General features: G+C 37.5%; 1 protein-coding gene across 3 annotated transcripts in view; it reads right to left on the bottom strand.

Moving 5' to 3' along the window:
• The window catches only part of LOC103723302 (sterol 3-beta-glucosyltransferase UGT80A2-like), a 60,143-nt gene that overhangs the window by 25,217 nt on the left and 14,093 nt on the right, over positions 1-20,833 (bottom strand). For 2 of the 3 annotated variants that reach the window (XM_039118429.1, XM_039118427.1), the window contains exons 1-7: positions 15,778-16,123; positions 12,017-12,204; positions 9,231-9,473; positions 7,914-8,025; positions 7,634-7,804; positions 1,156-1,219; positions 865-922 (exon numbers count right to left, since the gene is read on the bottom strand). In XM_039118429.1, the coding sequence (XP_038974357.1) occupies positions 865-922; positions 1,156-1,219; positions 7,634-7,804; positions 7,914-8,025; positions 9,231-9,473; positions 12,017-12,204; positions 15,778-15,841 (900 nt within the window). In that variant the 5' untranslated portion in view covers positions 15,842-16,123. Of the gene's footprint in view, positions 1-864; positions 923-1,155; positions 1,220-7,633; positions 7,805-7,913; positions 8,026-9,230; positions 9,474-12,016; positions 12,205-15,777; positions 16,124-20,833 lie in introns of those variants that run through there. The other variant, XM_039118428.1, reaches the window with a different exon arrangement.

Raw genomic sequence — 20,833 nt, 5'->3', positions numbered from 1 at the left:
ATTTTTCTCTTTCCCCTTTTAATTTATCTCTTCCGCTATCCCGCCAAATTTGACCATATTGTGGTCAGATCTCTTCCCCCTCCCTTCTGTCTTCCCAATCCACCCATTCAAGATGATCTGGTATCATCTCAAAATCCTGTCATGTTTGGACGTCCTTGTCCTTTTACTTTAATGCCTCATCAGATTTTGGATAAAAATCAAAGAGACCAATCATAGAAGAATTGAACATGGATAACTGTCATTTTGTTTTATATATTCTGTTCATATTTATTTATTTATTTTCTTTCTACTATAATAAATTATTTATTTTCTTATTTTTATTTCATATGATGATTTTTTTTAATTTGCATTCATATTTTTTACTATTTTTTCTGTAGCACATAATGCAGATGTGCAGTTACCAGTAAAAAGAAAAGCTCAGGTAAAATATGCCTTCGGAATATAGTCCACAAAATAGCTTACCGGTCCTCAGACTATCCCATTATAAATTAAAAGTGTATCTTAGGGATAAAAGCTCATAAAATGATTGAATAATATTACAAGATGAAATACAATGTGTATAATCATGAATAAATCACTTCGCCATGCATTAGGACGTGATGAAAAGATCCGTTGTATAAGATCAAGATTAAACTCAGATGTGAATTAAAATACAAATTTAACATCAGAAGATGAAGTACCAAAGCTCACACAGCTTGGGTCGACCATGTCACAAGATGATTGAAAACTTGTTGAGTGGTTTTCCAAAGTGACCAGATCCATTCAAGCATCCATTTAATCATTTAATCTAACTGAGAAATAGTAAATTAAACAAATTAACTAGCAACTAAAGTGGCTGCTGAGGACAGGCTTGAACTGTCTTACTCTATATCCAGCTGGTTGCTTGACACGAGAAAGAGGATGGGGAAATTCACTAGTTGGCCTGATTAGGGAGAAACAAACATATTAGACTAATTTGGTAGCAGATTATAGATATGCATAGTTTTCCTGAATAAGAAGGGAAAAGAAAGCACATAGTAGACTAATTTAGTAGCAGATTTATGATGGATATGTCTATGTCTATATGACTTTACTTTGAAGGAGATGCCTAGTGTCACCTAAATCTATCCCGCTCTAAAGAAGAATCAATCCATAAAGGACAGGGAAAGAACTCACGTCCATGGCATTGTGAAAAATATGTGAATTGGAACCTTTAACGCCTCTGCCACATGTGTATGCCCTGAACAAGCAGCCGTCCAGGTCAGCAGTCGGATTCAAACTTCCAATTGTGCATAAAACAAAAAAAAAACTATTAATTCCCTGGATCAAAAAAAACAAGAAATATCAAAACCAACACAGGTTCCCCAAATGGATCAAGAACAGAAGGCAATCCAAATCAGGAGTGTTAGAACCAGTTACAAGACTGAAAACTCAATAACTACAGTGCACAAATTAGTGGTCCAGAAAATGATCCCCCATTCATCATATTAACGTTAAGAGTGATAGCCATTTGGTGGAACTGATAGATGAGAAAACTAAGGATTAAAGTGTCAGCAATACCAGTCAGCATGAACCGGCACGTAACACCAGAAAATGCCAACCACTGACAACGCACTAGCATGTAGCATTTAAAAATCTTGGATGAAACAAACTAGGGAAATTCAGATAAAAGAGAGCCATATAAATGCAGCTAATGAATCACAAAAGATTAATTTATATATGAACTTAAATTCTGCCCAAAGATTAATCAGAATATGTTCACATGGAAAAATGACTACCAATGATTCATATTGTAATCTGGACCAAATATAACTGCTCAATCAAAAAGAATAGCTGAAAAAGAAGAAAATCATCGATGCTTTACAATATCTAATAAGACTCACAGTTAGGATCTTCTACCTATAGATTCAACTAAGAAAGCGTTTGCAAAGCATGAATTAAACAAAGTTATACAGACTAACATTAGGAAAAAATTACATTTCTTTTCTTTCTCAGATTAGGAGGGACCCCATCTGGAGAGTACAGCACTACAGCCTGTTTAGTACCTGGGCTGGCCTGAGACTCGAACCCAGGATTTTTCAGCTGATCCCTGGAATTAGTTGGCGTTGAAATCTTGAGGGATAACACCACTCAAGACTCAAACCCCTGTCCCCATGCTTCCAAGCAAGGGCCGTGACCTCTGAGCTACCGCCAAGGTCACAAAAGTTGCATTTCATAATAATTACCAGAACTAGTGATATAATGCAAAGAACTAGTGGTGTCCAACAAAAATGACCAAATTATGTAATCAACAGAATTAGTGATATAATGCAAGCCTTAGATATCAATTAACAAATAAACTGACAGAGTTATTGGTTACTAGACTCACTACCAAAAAGAAACAACTGAAAATAGAAGATCAACCTCTTTTACAAGAATGTAGTTACAAAAAAGAGCTAGAACACATTATTTTCTTTAAATTGAGAAATGTTTAATGATGAATAATTGCATATATCCAACAAAAAATTTCAAATATTGTTATAAATTTGGGTTGGTGATTACTAAAAATCACTCGAATTATATAGAGCAACAACATAGCTGGATACACTGTATGGAACGTTGGATATGCTAACCCCCAAGAAAACAATCATGAGTAAGGTTTGCCATATTGGTCGGTACCATACCATACCGGGCATAATATACTATATCAGTACCAAATTAATACATAGTACCGTACCATACTGACACTCGATATGCTGAACCTTCCATACCACATACCAATAATGTAATAGGATGGTACCAGTACGGGATCCGGTACCGAGATGGTGAACCTTGGTCATAGATTAGCAACGTTGCTTAATATATGTTGTCGGTAGGGGAAAAAGTTAATTACGAGCACTATCAAGCAAGCTTAGGATGTACATTTGAAAGAGAAAAAAGTGCTAAAGAGATGTTTGAATTGCTATAGCCGTGTGCAGCAAAGACTATATGAAGACCTTAGCTAGCATACACAAAAAGTACAAAAGACCAAAGAAAATCTGGTGTAGAAACTCTAAACATGATTTTGTTACTGAATAGCGGCATAAGCGAGCAACATGTAAACAACATTGATTCCTGTATATGCTAACGACAAAAAGTAATTCAAGCTGAAAGCTTTGAAAAGGAAAAATTGCAAGAAAATCTCTAAAGGTTGTCATTTCTCACGAATGGTCTTTTGGGGATGTACCATTCACATTCAGCATCCAATGTCGATTTTTCCCTTTGATCTAAGGCTACAGGTAGGTGGTACAATTTTTATCTGCTTGACCACGTGCAAGGAGATGTCTACACTCAGCAATGTCAGTGATGAGTATCGGCCAAAAGGACCCACATCTCTATGTTGGCAAGAAGGATAATGCCATGTTCACTCAAGAAAAAAAAAATAAAACACCAAGGAGATCAAAGACCACCTTCTCCCACCATTGTCACTACCCTGAGAAGGAGATATCACCAATCAAGGTGTGGCAGACCGTGATGACGACAAATGACCCCACACTCCCCATGTGGATGCTAAGGATGTGGTTCCTAGGGATCGTGTCATGCTCATTGATACCGTTCTTCAATCAATTCTTCACCTATTGGATGGAGTCGCTCATCATCACCCACATCACCATCTAGGTGGCATTGCCACCAGTAGGCCACTTAAGGTGCTGCCAATTGCAAAGTTTTGGCCGCTAGGAGTTGGAGATCAATAGTTCAATGTAAAGCCAACGCTATTCAACATGAAGGAAATGGGCCGAAAAAAGATGCAATCTTCGGAAATGTTGGGTATAGGTTCAAAACAAGTCAACATAAGCTGTGGGGATCATGATCATCATCCAGGCCTTCCACAAGAGGGCCATCTCCTTCATCACTAACCAGATTCTCATCATCACCACTCAAGTTAGTAGTAGGTGCAGTTCATCACCTTGCATTATCATTTTTTCCTTTCATTTAGAGTTGAGTTTAGGATGATGCTAACATGCATCGATAGAGGGGGTTAATGGGATGGTGCTGACAAGAGTGAAGATGGGTGGATGAGTTAATAAAGATGCACATGTGGTAACCAAGCACCCTCGTGCAATAGGCCCAACACCAAGAGAAGAAGGTTGTGGCCAGGCTATTAATGATGGGTGGAGCAAGAGAGTTGAGCAGCACCAAAGCATTCCAAGTGATGGGTCGAGGCTCAGGGATCTCAATGGCAAGTTATCGCACTCTATTGACATCATGGACAGCCAAAGGGATCACATTGGGGCTTCGATCATGTTGCATTTGGGCCCCTTCATTTTTTTATTCTTTTTTTCTTGAGTGAAAAAAATATTACCCTTATCATCATCATCACATTTAGGGGGGCAGTCAGAAGTGGAGCTGGACCAGTCTGGGTCTAGACATGGCAGAAAGGAGCAGAGGCCGAGGATGTGGAGGATAAAGTGAGCAATCTCCTTGAGGATGGAGACAATGAGGGCAGTGTTCAACATAGCTGCAATTAGATTTAATTCCTTGATGTCATCCAAATCTAAGGACCCATTTGGTATTGTTGTAGGTAATATAACTTTTGCCTATAGAGCTTTCAATAATAGAACTTCTTCTAGTAAAGCTTTTAAGTTTTAATAAAATGTTGTCTGCTATTTGATAACTCTATTTCTGAAGCGCTATAAACTTCAAAATCTATTTGGTAACGACACTGAGAAAGTACTTCTAATATCACAAAATGACAATAAAGGACATTGCATAATGCTTTCAATTATCTAACTATTTGTACTATCAAAAAATATTCTATTTATTTTGATATTTTAATCTAAATAATATAGTAAATAATGATATTTTATATTTATTATAAAAATATAGTAATATTTCATAAGGAATACTTAGGAGAGAATCTATACATGCAGATCTAATCTATTTCATAAGGAATACTTAGGAGATCATTGGAGATAAGAAATTTAAAAAATAAGAAGAAAATGAAGGAAAAATATTGGAAGAAATAGAAGAACGAAGATAAAAGAAGACAAGAAATCATGGACAAAGTTAGAAGCAAATTTCCTCTACTCTGATTATCTAAATACTGTCCATCTATGGGTACCTGAATTATCAAAATGAACTAAGGAGGTGGTCATTAATCAATTTATATATACCAGGAGTAGAGTCAATTACAAGAGTCGCATGTAAGCTAAGCTGCCTTATTTATATTACCAAACAATAATTCATAATCTCCGTATAAGATAAAGCATAAATTTCAAAATTTCCAATTATGGCATGGCATTCCAAAGATTGTCATTTTGATGGAGCTTTGGTGCACATAATCCATTTAATTTTGAGATCAAACTTATGATGTTAGTTCCTTTTCTTCCCTCAATTTTCTCAAGGATGACATGGCAGTCTGCTTAGATGTGTTTTGTTTCATGGAAGACAGAATTAGCAACAACATGAACTACCATAAGAATATCAATAAAGCTTTGATACTTCATTGGTTCCATTTGTGGAAACTTCATCTCCAATAAAATACACTTCAGCCAGAGTATATATGAAATAGCTTGATAATACACCTGAATGCTAAAACTTAGCTGCCAGCCTACCACATTTTGAGTTTCTCCTTACATGTAAACTTAGCTACTGCCAGCACTTTAGTCCATCCAATGCACTAGGCCACTACCCATGCCAGCTCATGTTGCTGTGCAATAGCTTGTATTGGTGCGTATGCATATAAAACCATCCCTGACACACAAAGTGGGGTGAGCATCTTGAGATGTGGCAGATTCATACAAGGGTGTTGTTGTTATGTGTATCATTGTTCCTTATTGTAGCATGTGCACATGTTACTTAAGCTTGCCATCAAGTAATATCTTTTTCCTTGGTTATGTCTACCTATGCTGTTTACCATGAATTTTGAGCATTTTGCCATGAATAATAGTCTATGGCTATGGTCGGCGGAACCATCCGGAACTGCCAAGTTCGGGGGATCCCGAGTCGTACCAACAGTGGATCGGGACGGTTCCAACAACGAAACCGAGACCGACGATAGAGGAAGAGAAAAGAAGAAAAAAGAGAGAGAAAGAGGGAGAGGAAGGAAGAGAGAGGCCGGCCGGCGAAGGCCAGGGAGCCGTGGAGGTGGGGCTCCGCCTTCGGTCCCCTGTTTCATTCGAAACAGGCGCCCAGAGGGGGGCCCTTCACTTAATTCTCAAAAACAAAAAGGGCTCCTCTGGGCCCCTATTTCGAACAACATAGGGGACTGGAGGTGGAACCCTGCCTCCGCCTCCTTTGCATGGCGGCTCCCCAACGGCGCTTCGCTGGCTCTCCGCCAGCCTCCCTCGGCGGCCTCCTCCTTTCTCTTTCCTCTCTCCCGTTCTTCATCTCCCTTGCCTCTATTGTGTCGGTACAGGGCCGGCACGGCATAGTGTGGGGCCGCACCGACCTGTGCTGCCGGGCAACCGGTCCAGGGCTTGGTATCGGCATTGCAGACGTTGGTCTATGCATTGTCATATTGATATTTGGTGATATTTGCATGACAAATAACTTGAATTTGTGCAATGAACATGATCCAAGAGGCATCTAACTGTGGATCAATCATGCTACTTCAGATAAGTCTGGACAAGCTTTAAGAGCAAGATTTGCCATATCCAGAACTCAAATAAATCCCATCCTTCTTGGGCAGGACTTCACTAGCATCAAAAAAAGAAAGTTTTTATCCTCTTCTAATTAGAAAAGGAATCCGGCTCAAATAAAGAGAGTTGACCACATAGTAGAGAATTTGCAGCTTCTCTCTTCTTTTTTTTTTTTTTTTTGGCTAGAAGAAGAAATAGAATCAAGTTAGGAGGACCTCACTAATAAAAATAGAGGGCATATGCCATGATTTTGGAGAAGGGAAAAGATGAAGCAAAGAGCATAAACTTTATTTTCACCCATTAGAACCCCAACAAACGGAGTGAACATGAAGAGCATGGACTCTACTTTCTATCTGTAATATATACCAAAATTCACGGATCATGAAAAATTAATGGAAGTAGAAGCCTAGAGTCTCGCTTTCTAAAATTCTCTTGTTAATTATTTTATTCGAGAGATTTGAGTTGACTAGGTCCAAGGAAATCTTTCTTTCTCACCGATCGGATTATAACCAATCATCCATATATAGTCTTTGCCTAATACATTAAAAACCTTTTTGTGATATTCTTCCAGAAGTGTTTCTGATTGTGGAAGACCAGAAGTTATTAGTCCTGTTCGCGCAACTCCAAATGACAAGATATGGTCTAAGCAGACATCATCAGTCACTTGATGGTAGAGTACTCTATTTCTATGGTTTGGGGGAGAAAGGAGGGGGGGTGGGGATGCACTTTTAATTTTGTTTCCAGACCTAATTCTGATAATCTTTTAAAATGAATGGAACAAAGCTTTTTCACAACACCCAGCAAAAACATTTAATTTAGATTAAGATAAACATGTGACAAATCATTATGCATTAAAAAATGTACAATGTAAGTGTTGCAATAATACAATATAAAAAGGGCATCACCTTGATCAGTTATAGGAATTTCATTGGTAGTTAAAAGGTTAATCTTAGAATTAGTATATGTGAGATTTCTAATTTGTCTAAACTATAGAAGTGAGCAAAGAAGAGGTAGATGTTCTATATAAAATTATAAAAAATAACATAAAATCTCACCATATGCTGGTGGATTTGCGATTATTGCATCTGCTTTGAAAGGAATGCCTGTATCAACATCTGGATCCTTGCAGGCTGGAAGCAATGAAACTATAATTTCCTTGATCTGTTTTCGTTGAATAGGTATCTCTGAAGGTGCTGAAGGTAAGAACCCTTTATTCTTGACCATGTCTGTTCAAATTACAAACCGAGTAGGCAAGTACTATCAAGTATCATTCATTTTTTATTTTCCTTACATTCTTAACAAGTAATAAACAACAGATGCATGTAATCTACATACATTCAGCAAGAACTTTTGGATCTCCCCCTAAAGGATAAAACTCCAGTCCAGCAGTCAATACAAACTCCTTGAAGTTCGCATGAGTTGCTAGTCTAACACGATGACCATAGTCCTGCAAGAAGTCATCATCTCAGGTTATCTCATCAATCCTTTCTGTTTAATTAAATAATGTATGAAGAATATAAGAAGATACTAGTACAATAATAGGGGAGGATATTGTAACCACTAATTGCAAACACTTCAATGAAGATCAAATTAACTGTACCTAATATTTTATCACAAGAAGGAATGTTAGAAATGGCATTTACTAGTTGCATCAATAAATTTCAAATTCACAGCCTAATTAATGTACATAAAATAAATTTATAAAAAGTGATGGCAGAACTCCAACAAAAAAAAAAAGAGTGTGAATCAGCCAAACAAATGCAAGAGCATCATTATGAATTAACAAATCAATGGACAAGGAAAAAAATGTATTTGTGGTATCAACACATAGTTGAATGATTAATGCACTCAGAGGTGATGCTTATAAGACAACTACTTATACTACTAATAATAATAATAATTATTAAATCAAGCAACCATGTTTCACCTATCTGTCCAGAGAGCATTCATTTAAAATAGAGCCTATAGTTTAAAAAAGATAATCAACCTCATGTTCCATCTTGCAGGTATGTTTACATATACAGAACAAATAACATTATATTCCAGAGTTGCCATATATGAAAAATCCTAATAGTTTGTTTTTTGATAATTTTCTTTTAATTCATGCAAATTCTTGAGTTGTTTATTCTCCTTAGACAAATTCAAATGAATTGCCAACACTGTGCACTCACATTGTCGGTTAATGAAAATGCAAAGATGGTGCATAATATAGGGAAAAATAAATGGATGATAGATGCTCTTTACATGATCTAATAAGCATCCAACTAAACTCCTCCAGATGTACAAAATTCCAAAGTATATTTTCTTTGTGCTTTTCGTTTCTATCCAAATAAGCTAGATTTTTAAGTACAGATACTATAAATTTGTCAATAATAAAAACGTAGTTACGATTTATTTCAACTCACAACAGTCAAATGCTCCATTTGCATTGATGATGTCAAAAATGAGATAAGCATTCGCTAAAATTTGATAAGCTAAAATGACCGCAACATATTTTGCTGTCAATTACCTAATTATCAGACACTTAGCAAGTGCTTCCATAAGTTAATTTTGGAGGAAAAAAGAGGTTAGATATGATGTAAGCTATGTATAACTTTCAGGATGATGAGAAAACTAACAAACGAGTTATTTACAACCAGAAACAAAGCTAACCTGTAGACGTTTACCAATAGCGACAAATGGCTGCACATCTCCTCGTGTACCAACAATAAGAATGACTATTTGCATAGGTGGTCTATACTGAAAGTCCATTGAGTCTAGTGTTTCTTCATCAACTGGTTCAGCAGCAACATCCTCAGACCCAAGATCAAGTGATGCAGGTTCAAGATTGCTTGGAACGTCAACTACTACAGTTCCATCATCTTTCACTGTAGCTATTCGATTTAACATCTTCAGCTGCAGCATTTACAAAATAAAAAATCAAGAAAAGAACAAAAGAAAGTTTTCAATTTCTCTCATAAATTGCACAGCTGCTAAAAAATTGTGTATACAGCAAGAGATTGATGCAAGACTTTTAACATAATGAATGGGTTTGTGAGGAAGTTTGTGGATGTATACACAATTATATGATATGATAGCCAATAATAAGAGAATCAGATTTATAACATCCACAGAAGACATGTTTGTTAAGGATCAGCACTGGACACAGTGTGAGCTGAAAGTGGTAGAAAACAGCATCAGAAGTGCTAAATTGAAGAAGGCATAGGCATGACTCCAAAATATCCACAAGTAATAACTAGTCTGTGAAGCATCTGGAAAGGTACATGTTTCATGAACATTCAGAACAAAAGAGATTGCTTTAACTATATGAAACTTAGCAACTCAATCTCATCCAAGTGTCTGAAATCTAACTAAGCAAGGAATTCATTAAAATAGAAAAAACAATGACAAACACAAAAATGAGATTAAATTTTAGGCTGGCATGTTAACACTGGACTAGAAAGTTGTTAGGTTAATCAGTTAGCAGATATAGTAGCACAGGATTGTAAAAGATATGTGCTAAAGCATCTTTGCACCATAATCAAGTCAAAAGTACTTCCAAGGACTTGAAGTTGCAAGAGTAGAACAGAAACTGAGATGCTTGGATTCAAATGTTCGAACATCTCCTGGGCCTTCTGAGGAAAGCTTATAACTGATCCAGACAATTTTTCTAATGATCTTAACATAATAAAAAAGACATAAAAGTGCTTACTTCCCAAAAAATTACTATCCACTAACATCTCATCTGTTGTAACTTGTAAGTGATGTTAATTAATTCATGCATTCTCTTGATAACTTAAAAAAAAAGAAAGAATTTTTTGAGACTTAGAAGTTGCATAAAGTCAAGGTATCATTTACAAGCAAATGATCTGTCTCAAAAGATATTGAGTTAATGAATTCAGCCAATATAGTGGCTCAAGCACTATACAAATGTACACATATATAGCGATCATAAAGATTTGGCATTGAAATATTAAAAAATATGTGGTAACTTTGCACGAAAATCAAGTTAATATGACTTCCTAGGACTTGAAGTTGAAAGGTGAGAACAGAAACTGAGATGCATGGATTTGAATGTTGGAACATCGTTTGGGCCTTCTGAACAAAGCTTGTAACTGATCAAACAGAACCTCTTGATAGTCATGACATGATGCAAAAAAGAGAGACAATAAAGCTAATCTCATTTGTTATAACTTACAAGCAATGCTAGCTAATTCAAGCATGTCCTTGACAATATAGAAAAACTATACAGGAATTTTTTGATACTATAGAAGTTGCATCAGGTCAAGGTATCTTCTACATGCAAAATAGCCATCCATGGATGGAAGACTTTTATAATGACAATAAGCAAAGCTTCCCTATAGATTAAAGGGAAAGAAGAGGATATTTTATGCTTGTTTAGTGGAACCATGCGAACAGAAAGAGGACTGATGCATTAGAATCCAGTGCAAAGGCAAACTATAAAACCATGGCAGACATTATGCAAACTCTTATGGTTAAAGTCACTTCTCTCAGAAGTGAAGCTCTTTCTGCAGCATCCAATAAAGGTGTATTGTCACAACCAGGCTGCAAAGCATACAGTTGACAATGCAATGTCCTAAATTGCGAAACCTGGTAAAGGTGAACAGTAATTTCACAAGATTGTTCTATATTTAAAAAGTTCATTTAATTATATATTTTGGTGGATATTTGGTTATATACTAATTGTGGATGTAGGTTTTAACATTTTGGCATAAAATATCAAGATGTAGCAAGAACCGCAGCTGGTCCCCTAAGCAAACAGGTACATTGTGCCCTTTAGTAATAAAGCAAGAGGGGTGCATGGTCTGCATTTTTCTTCTCTTATACTCTCCTCTTTCCTTCTGACCATTATTCTTATCTTTGGGAGCTATAACTTTAACATGTATTCCACAGGACAGCATCCTTATGTTGGACTACCCTGTGATGGGATCACCGGTTTGATTTTTCACCATACTTTGAGAAATTGCAAACTGTTTTGCAAATAAACTATGATTCCCGAGAAGAATAAGGAAAAAACACGTCAAATGTATGTTAAATATACAAAGTTAAAAACTGCTAGGATATATAAGTTTGTTTTAGCAGGTACACCAGCTACTCAGACATTATCCACATGGTTGGTCATTTATCATTCACAAATAAAAGAGAAAAAGAAGCACAATGCGCAGGTTGCTGAGAAGCTGATGCACTGCTTGGTTTATCATCCTAAGTCAAAGAGCAGCTCAGAACCAGCAATGGCACATCATGATATCCGTAAGTTTGCATCAGGTAGATCAGAAATTCAGTTGATACTCCAAGTTATTCAAGATGAGAAATCAGAATGTGCTAACAACCAAGCAATCAAAATGTTTTCGGTACAGAGACAAGATATATCATACAAGATCTTGTCATATACCAAAATATAATCACCAAAAACATAAGGGCATGGAATGGGTCCATACCTTCTTTTTAACAGAAATCTTATCATCAAATAGTTGGGCTGCTGGGTCATCTCGTGGATTACTTTGCCTACGTCTCTCAGTTTGTGACCTTTCCAAATTTGGCTGCCCCGAGGATGTCTCTGATTTTTCAGCATTCTTCGTCCCACCAGGCATGGTATTCGCCCTGGGTAGATTCCTGTCACTGGTCCCTGAATAAAAGAGATTCAGAAGTTGCACCAACAATAATACAATGATAGATACAAAAAATAATAAATAGATAAATCCAACAATAATATAATCAACCCAACACCTCTAAATCTAAATTTTTGCGCTTTTTCAACCTTTAATCTGGTAATCGAGCAACTACAAGTGTCATTCAATAAAAACGAATATAAGGCTGGGCACAGATCTAGAAATTTAACTGGAAGTGGAACAAAAATGAAACAAAATAAAAAAGGATAGCATACTTCAGAGACAATTTAAACTTTAAAGGAACTTCCAACATTAATTCTGAAGTAAAAAATAGGTAATGCACAATTATCAAAGCATGGTATCAAAGTTTGCTGCATAATGGAATCCAGTGAATCACTAGCAATTGTGAGTTTGGCAACTATTGGGGAAAAAGCTGGAACTGAGATGGCTCATACTTGCAATTTAAGATATATGATCAAAGTAAATTAGATTTCAGTAGACTAAAATGTTCTTACCGCAGAAATTTTGGCACACCTCCAAATTGCATACAAAACCTAAAAGCTAAAACCAAAAAATAGAGAAGCAGTTGCATAGCTGCTCACGAGCTTTATGTAAATAAAACTTATTCCTCAATATCATCCAAATGTTCAGAGCAAAGGTATCAACCATTTAAAAATGGAGAAAGGGAGCAACTACACCTAAACTTGTTCCAAGTTCAATTCTAAACATATTTTCTAAACAAATGAAAGTGCTACAGTTGTATTGAGTCCATATCAATATCACTTAATAGACTGATAGCTAACGTCAAGAAAGAAAGAAGAAAAAGTGAAAGTAGATTTTAGGAAGATAACAAAGAAAGGAAGTGCTGATGTGCTCAGCTACACACCCAGGTTGAAATACCTGTATCTTATTTAGTTAGGAAAACAATAATCAAGTGGTCAGAAAACCGAAATAACCTTGCCAATCTGGTCAGTGAATTCTGTTTTATTGGATCTATATTAGTCAGTCCAAAACCAAATGATTGAGGCCAAGTTACCTAAAGCAACTAAGATAGTGACTATTAAACCCCTTAGGAACAGGCATTGTGAAGATTTATTTGTACCTTAAGATGGATGGGCAATGCTTCGTTCTTTGCTAGTTAAATTCCTCTTGGATTTTCCTAGTACCAATTTGGCATGCATGGAACTCTTGTCCCATTCTCATATTGCATGTGCAGTAGAGAAGTTTGAATAAATTCACCATGAATAAAGAGCAAAGCTTATACACTTGCTCGCTTGTGTGTATATTTGACTAGCAAGATGGAATTATTGATAGCAAAACTGGATACATCTTTTCCTACTTACAATCCTGTCAATGTCAAAGGAGAGTAAGATGTACAAAGTTCAACCTCACCTTGAACAGTGCTTGCACACATTAAAACAACAAAGCATGGATGCAATGATGAATACCATCCACTACGAAAGACGAGCATGCCTATGTTGCTTCCACATACAAGCTGGATGCTGGATAGGCATCCTGCCTAGGCTTGGATGGCCGAAATAGGCAGCCCAGCCTCCAGCAAGCACTCACAGAAAATCTAGTGCCTTAGGTATCTTTGGGGCAAGTCTAAATAGGTCAACCAATGCCCTAACCCTCCCGAAGGCAAGAGAGTACAGAGGCACTAAAGGAAGAAACGGCAGTTAGGTGTGGTAGATTTTTTTCCTTTTTTCTCTCTCTTCTTTTCCTCTCCCCCAATCTTTACCATTTTTGTTTCTCGGGTTTGTATCTCTGGTGGTGGTGGGGCTGCTGCGGAAAATGGCAGCAGCTGCTGCTGGGTATGCTGCTGATAACAGGAGCAGCTGCTTCTGAGACTACCATCCGTAGAAACTGCGTTTTACTGGCAATGTTTGACCTGGCATTGGCAGCCTCAGCCACCTAATGCCTGAGTGCTGGGCAACCCCAGGTTGTCCAATTCCCCTTAGTTTTTCAAAAACCATGGTTTTCCCATCACATCTCCGAAAATAATAGGAGAACATGTCTAAGATATCTATAGAACAGCTCCTTATGGCGCTTAGTCAAGGTTTTAACACATTGACAATCTCATATGTGAGAGCAAATAATCTATGCTAATCAAGGATTAAAGTGCTGGCCATACCAATCCATGCCGCTCAAGATGTCCATACCAGTGCTAGATGAAAATGGAACACCCCTGTGTATTGGGGTATGCATCTCAGTGTGTGCCAACCACTGCTCAATATGTCCTGCATTGGACACTGTGCTAGTGATACATTGGCATGGCCCTGGCATGCTGCACCTAAACTTTGACTCCAATATTTTTAGACTAAATTGCAACCTTTGATTATATTTCCACGTGATGCCATCCAAAGATTGAGGTACTGCTGCCAATCACTGGTTGGCACAGGAGTGTCATCTGCATGCAGTGCTTACGCACATGTTGTGGCATGGACATTTTTTGATGGGCATCAGACAAGGTGGACTAGGTTTGGGTTTTTTTTGTGAAAAAATGATGTTTTAAACATGTTTTTAGGTTAGATAGGACAGTTTTGTGTTAAAATTTTATTTTAATCTTGTATGTAGCCCTTAGATAGGACAGTTTTGTTTTAAAAATTTATTTTAATCTTGTACATGGCCCTGATCAATGAAACATGTTAAGGCAAATGTCCTTGTTAGATTCAGATATTAATCGTCCCATTGTAATGTAGTTATTCTTTAGAACTTTTGCAAGTGGCATCAATTGGGTTTGGACAAGTCAGACGAGCTCTATTTTGGGTAAGCGTCATCAAAAGGATCCCCAACAAATTACCAGCTTTCTGTCTCCTGCAATGGATCTCTATTTGTCTTGCACCACCACTAAATATATTTGATCAAGTTCCCTTCAACTACCACTGAGGGATCACTGCCTTCATGGTAAACAATCGACATCAGAAACTCATTCCTTGCTGTAGGTCCCGCTAATGTTCTCCGCAAGCTTTGAGTTATCTCACACTTTTGATGTAATGGAAGTTCTTGAAAGCTTCATGATCAAGTCAGACAATCAAGTTTCTGAGCAACTACGTTGCAATGCAAGACGATTCATCAAAATTCATAACCGGGGAAAAAGGGTTCAATTTGTCTTAATCTAAACTTCAAAGTTCAGTATCAATATAGCTTGGCCATTGAACCCCCTTACGAAAGATCCATGTCCGGGTTCAGATCCCAATTCCCAAACACCAAACTAACGGCAACTTACCAACCCCATATCACCCGAGATTCGATATCCCAATCATTCATATCAATCTCCAAGTAAAACACTTCTCGTTCAAAATTTCCCATCAGTCATCGCAAGAAACCTAAAAAGCCCCCAATCTAACCAATCCATGAAACCAGACGGTCCAGACCAGCAGAAATACTACAAAAACAACCAGAAACCTCGAGATTCCGAGCCCACCAAAACAAAACAAGCGAATAGAAGAAAAGCTCTGGAACCTAGAGATTCCGAGCCTCGCGTTCAAATCCAACCAAAATAGAACCAACCAAGAACGAACAAAGAAGAGAGCAGAGAGAGAAACGAAAAGACTGATCAGGGGGGAGAGAGAGAGAGAGAGACTGACCAGAGGGCGACAAGCTCGACCCATTGCCGTTGCTTGCGTCCATGTCGCCACTGCTCTCGGCCATCTTTTCTTTGCGTACTCCTCTCTTAGAGAGGGAGAGAGAGGGAGAGAGGGGGAGGATGCTGGGAGAAAGAATCCGATCCAGAAGAAGCCCGAAAAGAAGAAGAAAAAGAATGACGCCAGGTCCGACGGTTGTGCGTAAGGTCGGACCCCTCCTGCTTTCGCCGCTGTCCGACCCCAGACACGTGTCGTTCTCTGGAGACGCCACCGCAGCCCACTACACGGCATTATTTAAATCATCGATATTCCTCCCTCCACTCTGTTATAATAGCAGCCGCGTGGCGGGACGACGGCAATGATAATGCGGAAGATTCTTGTGGTCGCAGATAAATATTATGCCTGCATACGAATAGGAGACCCGCTGCTTCGTTGGGGACCCCCTAAACGAACGGACCGGATGGCTTCAGAGGCTTAACGCTGGCGGCAGATGAAGTCCTCGCACAGTGACTTTTTATACGGGTGTCCAAAGGAGAGCATCTTGCCGTCTCCATCAACAAGCGTGTCTCGGAACTTGTTCCGTTCACGATGATGCAATATGGACCGTCCATTTGTTGAGTATCAAGCAGACACCCAACCGCCTCTAGAGGTTGGAACCCCCTGGTCCACCACAAGGTGTGATATGCGTGTCATTTTTTTTAAAAAGCTTTTTTTACATAAATACCTTTCTAAAAATTTAAATTTACGAAAACATTTTTTAAAAACTTATATTTAGTTTTTTATCTTTTTATTTTTGCACAAAAATTCTTCCAGCATCATTGATACAAACCATATTTATTTATATTAAAAATAAAATAAAATTTTAAAATTACTTTTTTTTTTCCAATCATGATCATCTTATAAATATTTTTTTTAATCTATCCATTAAAAATATTATAATCATTTTAATTTAAATTTTTTAATGGCATTAATAGCATAGGTATATATATATATGCAAAAATAAAAAAATAAAAAATATTAGAATGACAAAATAAGTGCTTTATAAGGATATATATAAAAAAATATTTATGTAAAATTTGATATTTATGAGAATACTCATATAAAAAAACTTTTTTTATTTTTTTAATGAATAAAATCTTAGATAAGGTCGGAAGCAATTCATTGGAGATTCGCTGCAAATAGCGATGGACGGTTTTCCTTTATTGGAGGAATAAAATAATTTGAAAGAGGCATGTGACATGTGGTTGCTAAGACTCTTAAAGATCTTGTTCTGTAGCACATCATTAACAATTAACAAGTTGCTGTTCTGCCGTCCTCTCAAGCGGTCCACATCTTTTGTGATAACATGAGTCCAACCTGGCCGCCAATTTTTATATTTTAGCATGTTGAAATTGGTCGTCGTTATAAAATTATTTGCCAGCTCGCATAAGGTCTACTTGCAAGTCAAAATTCCTACAAAGGAGCTGCAGCTAATAATTTTACATCGTTTTGTGGATCTGTCAACCAAATCTATTTGCAGCCACATCTCAATTATGGTCTGATTGGTGTCGCCATGCCCGTTGCTTGAAGACCTTAGTGTCCTCTCTAAAACGTTACATGGTCCCATCATCCCTCAAGCCTCAGCTTGCTTCGGGTTAACAAATGGAAGAATTATAACTTGAAATGTGGCATTTCCATGTGAATTTTAACTTAACCGCTAGCAACTTGAATCATAGCTAAACCAAATGCTCCTTCTGTTCAAGAGAAAGTAGATCTTCTTGTTAAAAATATTCCTGTTAATTGATAGCTTGAGAACAAAGTTTTTTTTCTCTATTTTTCTTTTTGAGATTAAGAGGGACTAATCCCCACCTTCTATCTTATATACCCATCCAACCCCTCGATGATAGCCGGAATCAAACTATCGAGGCAGTAAGGGAGGATATTGCCCAAGCAAGCTCAATGATAGCTTAAAGATATAGTTACCTAGGACTCTATAAACTATATGATACAATTGCCCATGATAATCCTAACCAACCATCACCAGTATTGTAAACTGTAATCTTTTTTTAACCAAGGGTAATTGTACAATACATGCAATCTTGAAAAATAAGAGACATCTCTTTGCACTACTAATTCTACTCAAGGGTACAATATATCTAACTATCAAAATATATATATATATATATATATATATATATATATATATATATATATATATATATATATATATATATATATATATATATATATATATATATATATCAATATATATATATATCTCTTCTTTGGTACAAAAGATAGCGAGTTGGTTGAGTCCAATGTACATTTTCGTGTATTTTCGAACAAGTATACACAAGGGATGCTCAAATATTCTTTTCTGACCGATCCAAGTCTTCAAATGCTATTGTATTTATTTATATATATAACCCCCATGTTAGCTTGGTGTAGGGGGAGTAAGGCTGATCTTCTTGAAAACTTCTGTTTTCGGTTAATTCTAGTGAAAAAACTTGTTAATTCTTGTTCTATAAATAAATGCACCATTCATCTAGCATGCATGTTACTTTTTTCTGGAAGTTCACCAGCTACGGGCTAAGAGACAATAAGGAAGGGAAATTTTTTAGAAAAAAAAAACCTCTAATTGTTTGTTTCCTAGGGTCTGTGAATTCAACTGTATGAAACAAGGGGCCGGTGTTCCTTTTCCTCCTGTTTCTTCCGGAAGTGGACGTACTCCTGGCACGATCCAAACTCCCCATTTACATTTCCAAAAAGAAGAGCAATAAATAGATGGGCCCCAAGGCCCAAGGAGCTCCATACACGGATACTTCCGGACGCGCACATACCAGTAGTGTCGGCCCGTGCGAATGAAGCGTCCAAACAACGGTTACATGGCCCACTCCACAGATGGTTTTATGGACGGGTTCGGCTTGTATGTTTTGTTAGAAAGAAGGGTTCACCTTTCTTCGTGCAATAGCTGCTTTGAGATTTGTGCAGCTGGATGAATGAAGGAGCTTGGAGTATGAAGTGATATCCAATGGTTGACATCATGAAAGATCAATTGATTTTTCTCATAAAAGATACAACCCGAACCGTTTTTGGATGCATGCATTATCTAACAGAAAAAAAGCTCAAAGGCTCGTTGGGTTCGCGAAAAGTATTTTTCCTCCTAGGAACATAATTTCTGAAAAGCAGATTTCTAAAAATAGGATGCCTGAAAAAGTATTTTAGCATGTTTGGTTGACCATGGGAAAATGACAGATTTCCAGAATGCTTATGTTTGGTTGACCATCTACTTTTCTACAAAAGTTATGTATAATTTCTATTATACCCTTAATAAAAATTAGGTATTTAGTATCTTTTTAATGCTGAAGGGTCTTTTTGGAAAAAAAATAAAAATAGAGTGATTTCTAGCTCGTAAAAAAATAACTTTTCCATATTTCTTATGGAAAATATTTTTTATGAAATGTGCGAATTATATTTTCATGAAAATATAACTGTTTCAATTTTTTTTTGAAAACTTCAATCAAATAAGAGACTTTTTTTTTTTTTTTTTTTTCCGTGAATCAAACTGCCCCAAAGTTACCTTGTGTTTCATGGTAAGACGCACTTGAACCTCGTGGGACAGTGAGATGCCATGCAGCCGGATCCTGACAAGTCTAGTCCTACTTAAATTTGCTTGCACGCATGCAGCTCTTAAAGCTCCCAAAGGCAACCGTGTCACGACACACGAGGCCCGCCAGCTAGCCCACATGCTCCACCTTGTGGGAAATGGGCACCGGCACCAATAGTCTATCTATTTTTCCTTGGGGATTTCTCTTGGAAAATGCAAACGATAGGGATGACACGAGATACACGTGAGATCCGGCGGGCAATTTTAGGTTGATGATCCTATGCTTCTTCTTCCCCCTTCAATTGAGTAGATAAGCCGCATTAACAGCGGCTGCAATGATTTCCGTGTCGCCATTCGAATAGCCACCACCCATTGGGTCTCACTCATCCACCACCGAGATTGCAGGCGGGTGCAATGGCCACGAGCCTATTTCCATCCCCAAATCTCTATAAATTTTTCTCATCTTCTTCAATTGATCCACCGACGAACCTCTATTTCTTTGTTCCCCACCTTCGGGGCCATTGTATCGCCGAATTTGAGCTCCGTCATTCCAAGATCCTCTCCATTTCTCTCTAGCTCCCTCATCGACTCTGTTTTTTTTCTCTCTTCCTCTCCCTATTTCGAGCGTCGCCGCCACTTCACCACCGGATCGAGTTGCCCTCGGCCGAAATCCTCCATCTCCGTCGCACATCGGTGAGTTTTCCCCTTTCTTATTTATACTTTCTTGAGTTATCTCCTTTGTTTCAGGCAACCGAGAACATACTCAGCTTCTCCCTTCTCACCGGCCGCTATAGCTATCGTCAGCTAGCCGTCGACTCCCTGCCACCAAAGCCTGGTCGCTACCGGACCTTCTTCCCTCTACCCTTTTCTTCTCTTTCCTCTCCTCTCTTCTCTTCTCTTTCTTTCCCTCTTTTCCTTCAGCTCTCATTTTCTTTCCAGTTTAGTTCATTTATTTATTTATTTATATATATAATCCCCTAATGTGATCTTATCACTTAAGATCATGCCCAATCCAACTATATTTAGACCTTTCCCTTAATGGTTGACCCGGACCACTTAGACCGGACTGGTGATCAAGATTAGTCTAAGACTTAAACTAAGATTCTCTCTTTTCTTTCTCTTTCTCCCTCTAGACAGACTCAGGAATCTTAGTTCAAGCCCTAACTTTCTTTACTCAGATCCAAGTTGAACCCCAAGATGGATGCCCTGCACCGCCTCGATACCTAGGCAGTCAGACACTGCCACTTGACCAATCTAATTTAAGGGCATGAGGCTATATCTCCAATGATATTTTAATTTTTGACTTTGCTTGGTTTCTAAGATGATAATGAAATTAATTATATTTTTAATGATATTTAAACAAGTGAACATGAACCGCCTATCTGAAGTAGGTTTTAAAGCGAGAAGATATAACTAATCTAATGCTTCAATATGTGTTTTCTCAAATTTTGGTAAAATGATAATTAGTTTATT

Source organism: Phoenix dactylifera, unplaced genomic scaffold (assembly GCF_009389715.1).
Source record: "Phoenix dactylifera cultivar Barhee BC4 unplaced genomic scaffold, palm_55x_up_171113_PBpolish2nd_filt_p 000346F, whole genome shotgun sequence".
Taxonomy (NCBI): Eukaryota; Viridiplantae; Streptophyta; class Magnoliopsida; order Arecales; family Arecaceae; genus Phoenix; species Phoenix dactylifera.
The sequence above is the reverse complement of the archived record's forward strand: the minus strand, read 5'-3'. Positions and strand labels throughout refer to the sequence as shown.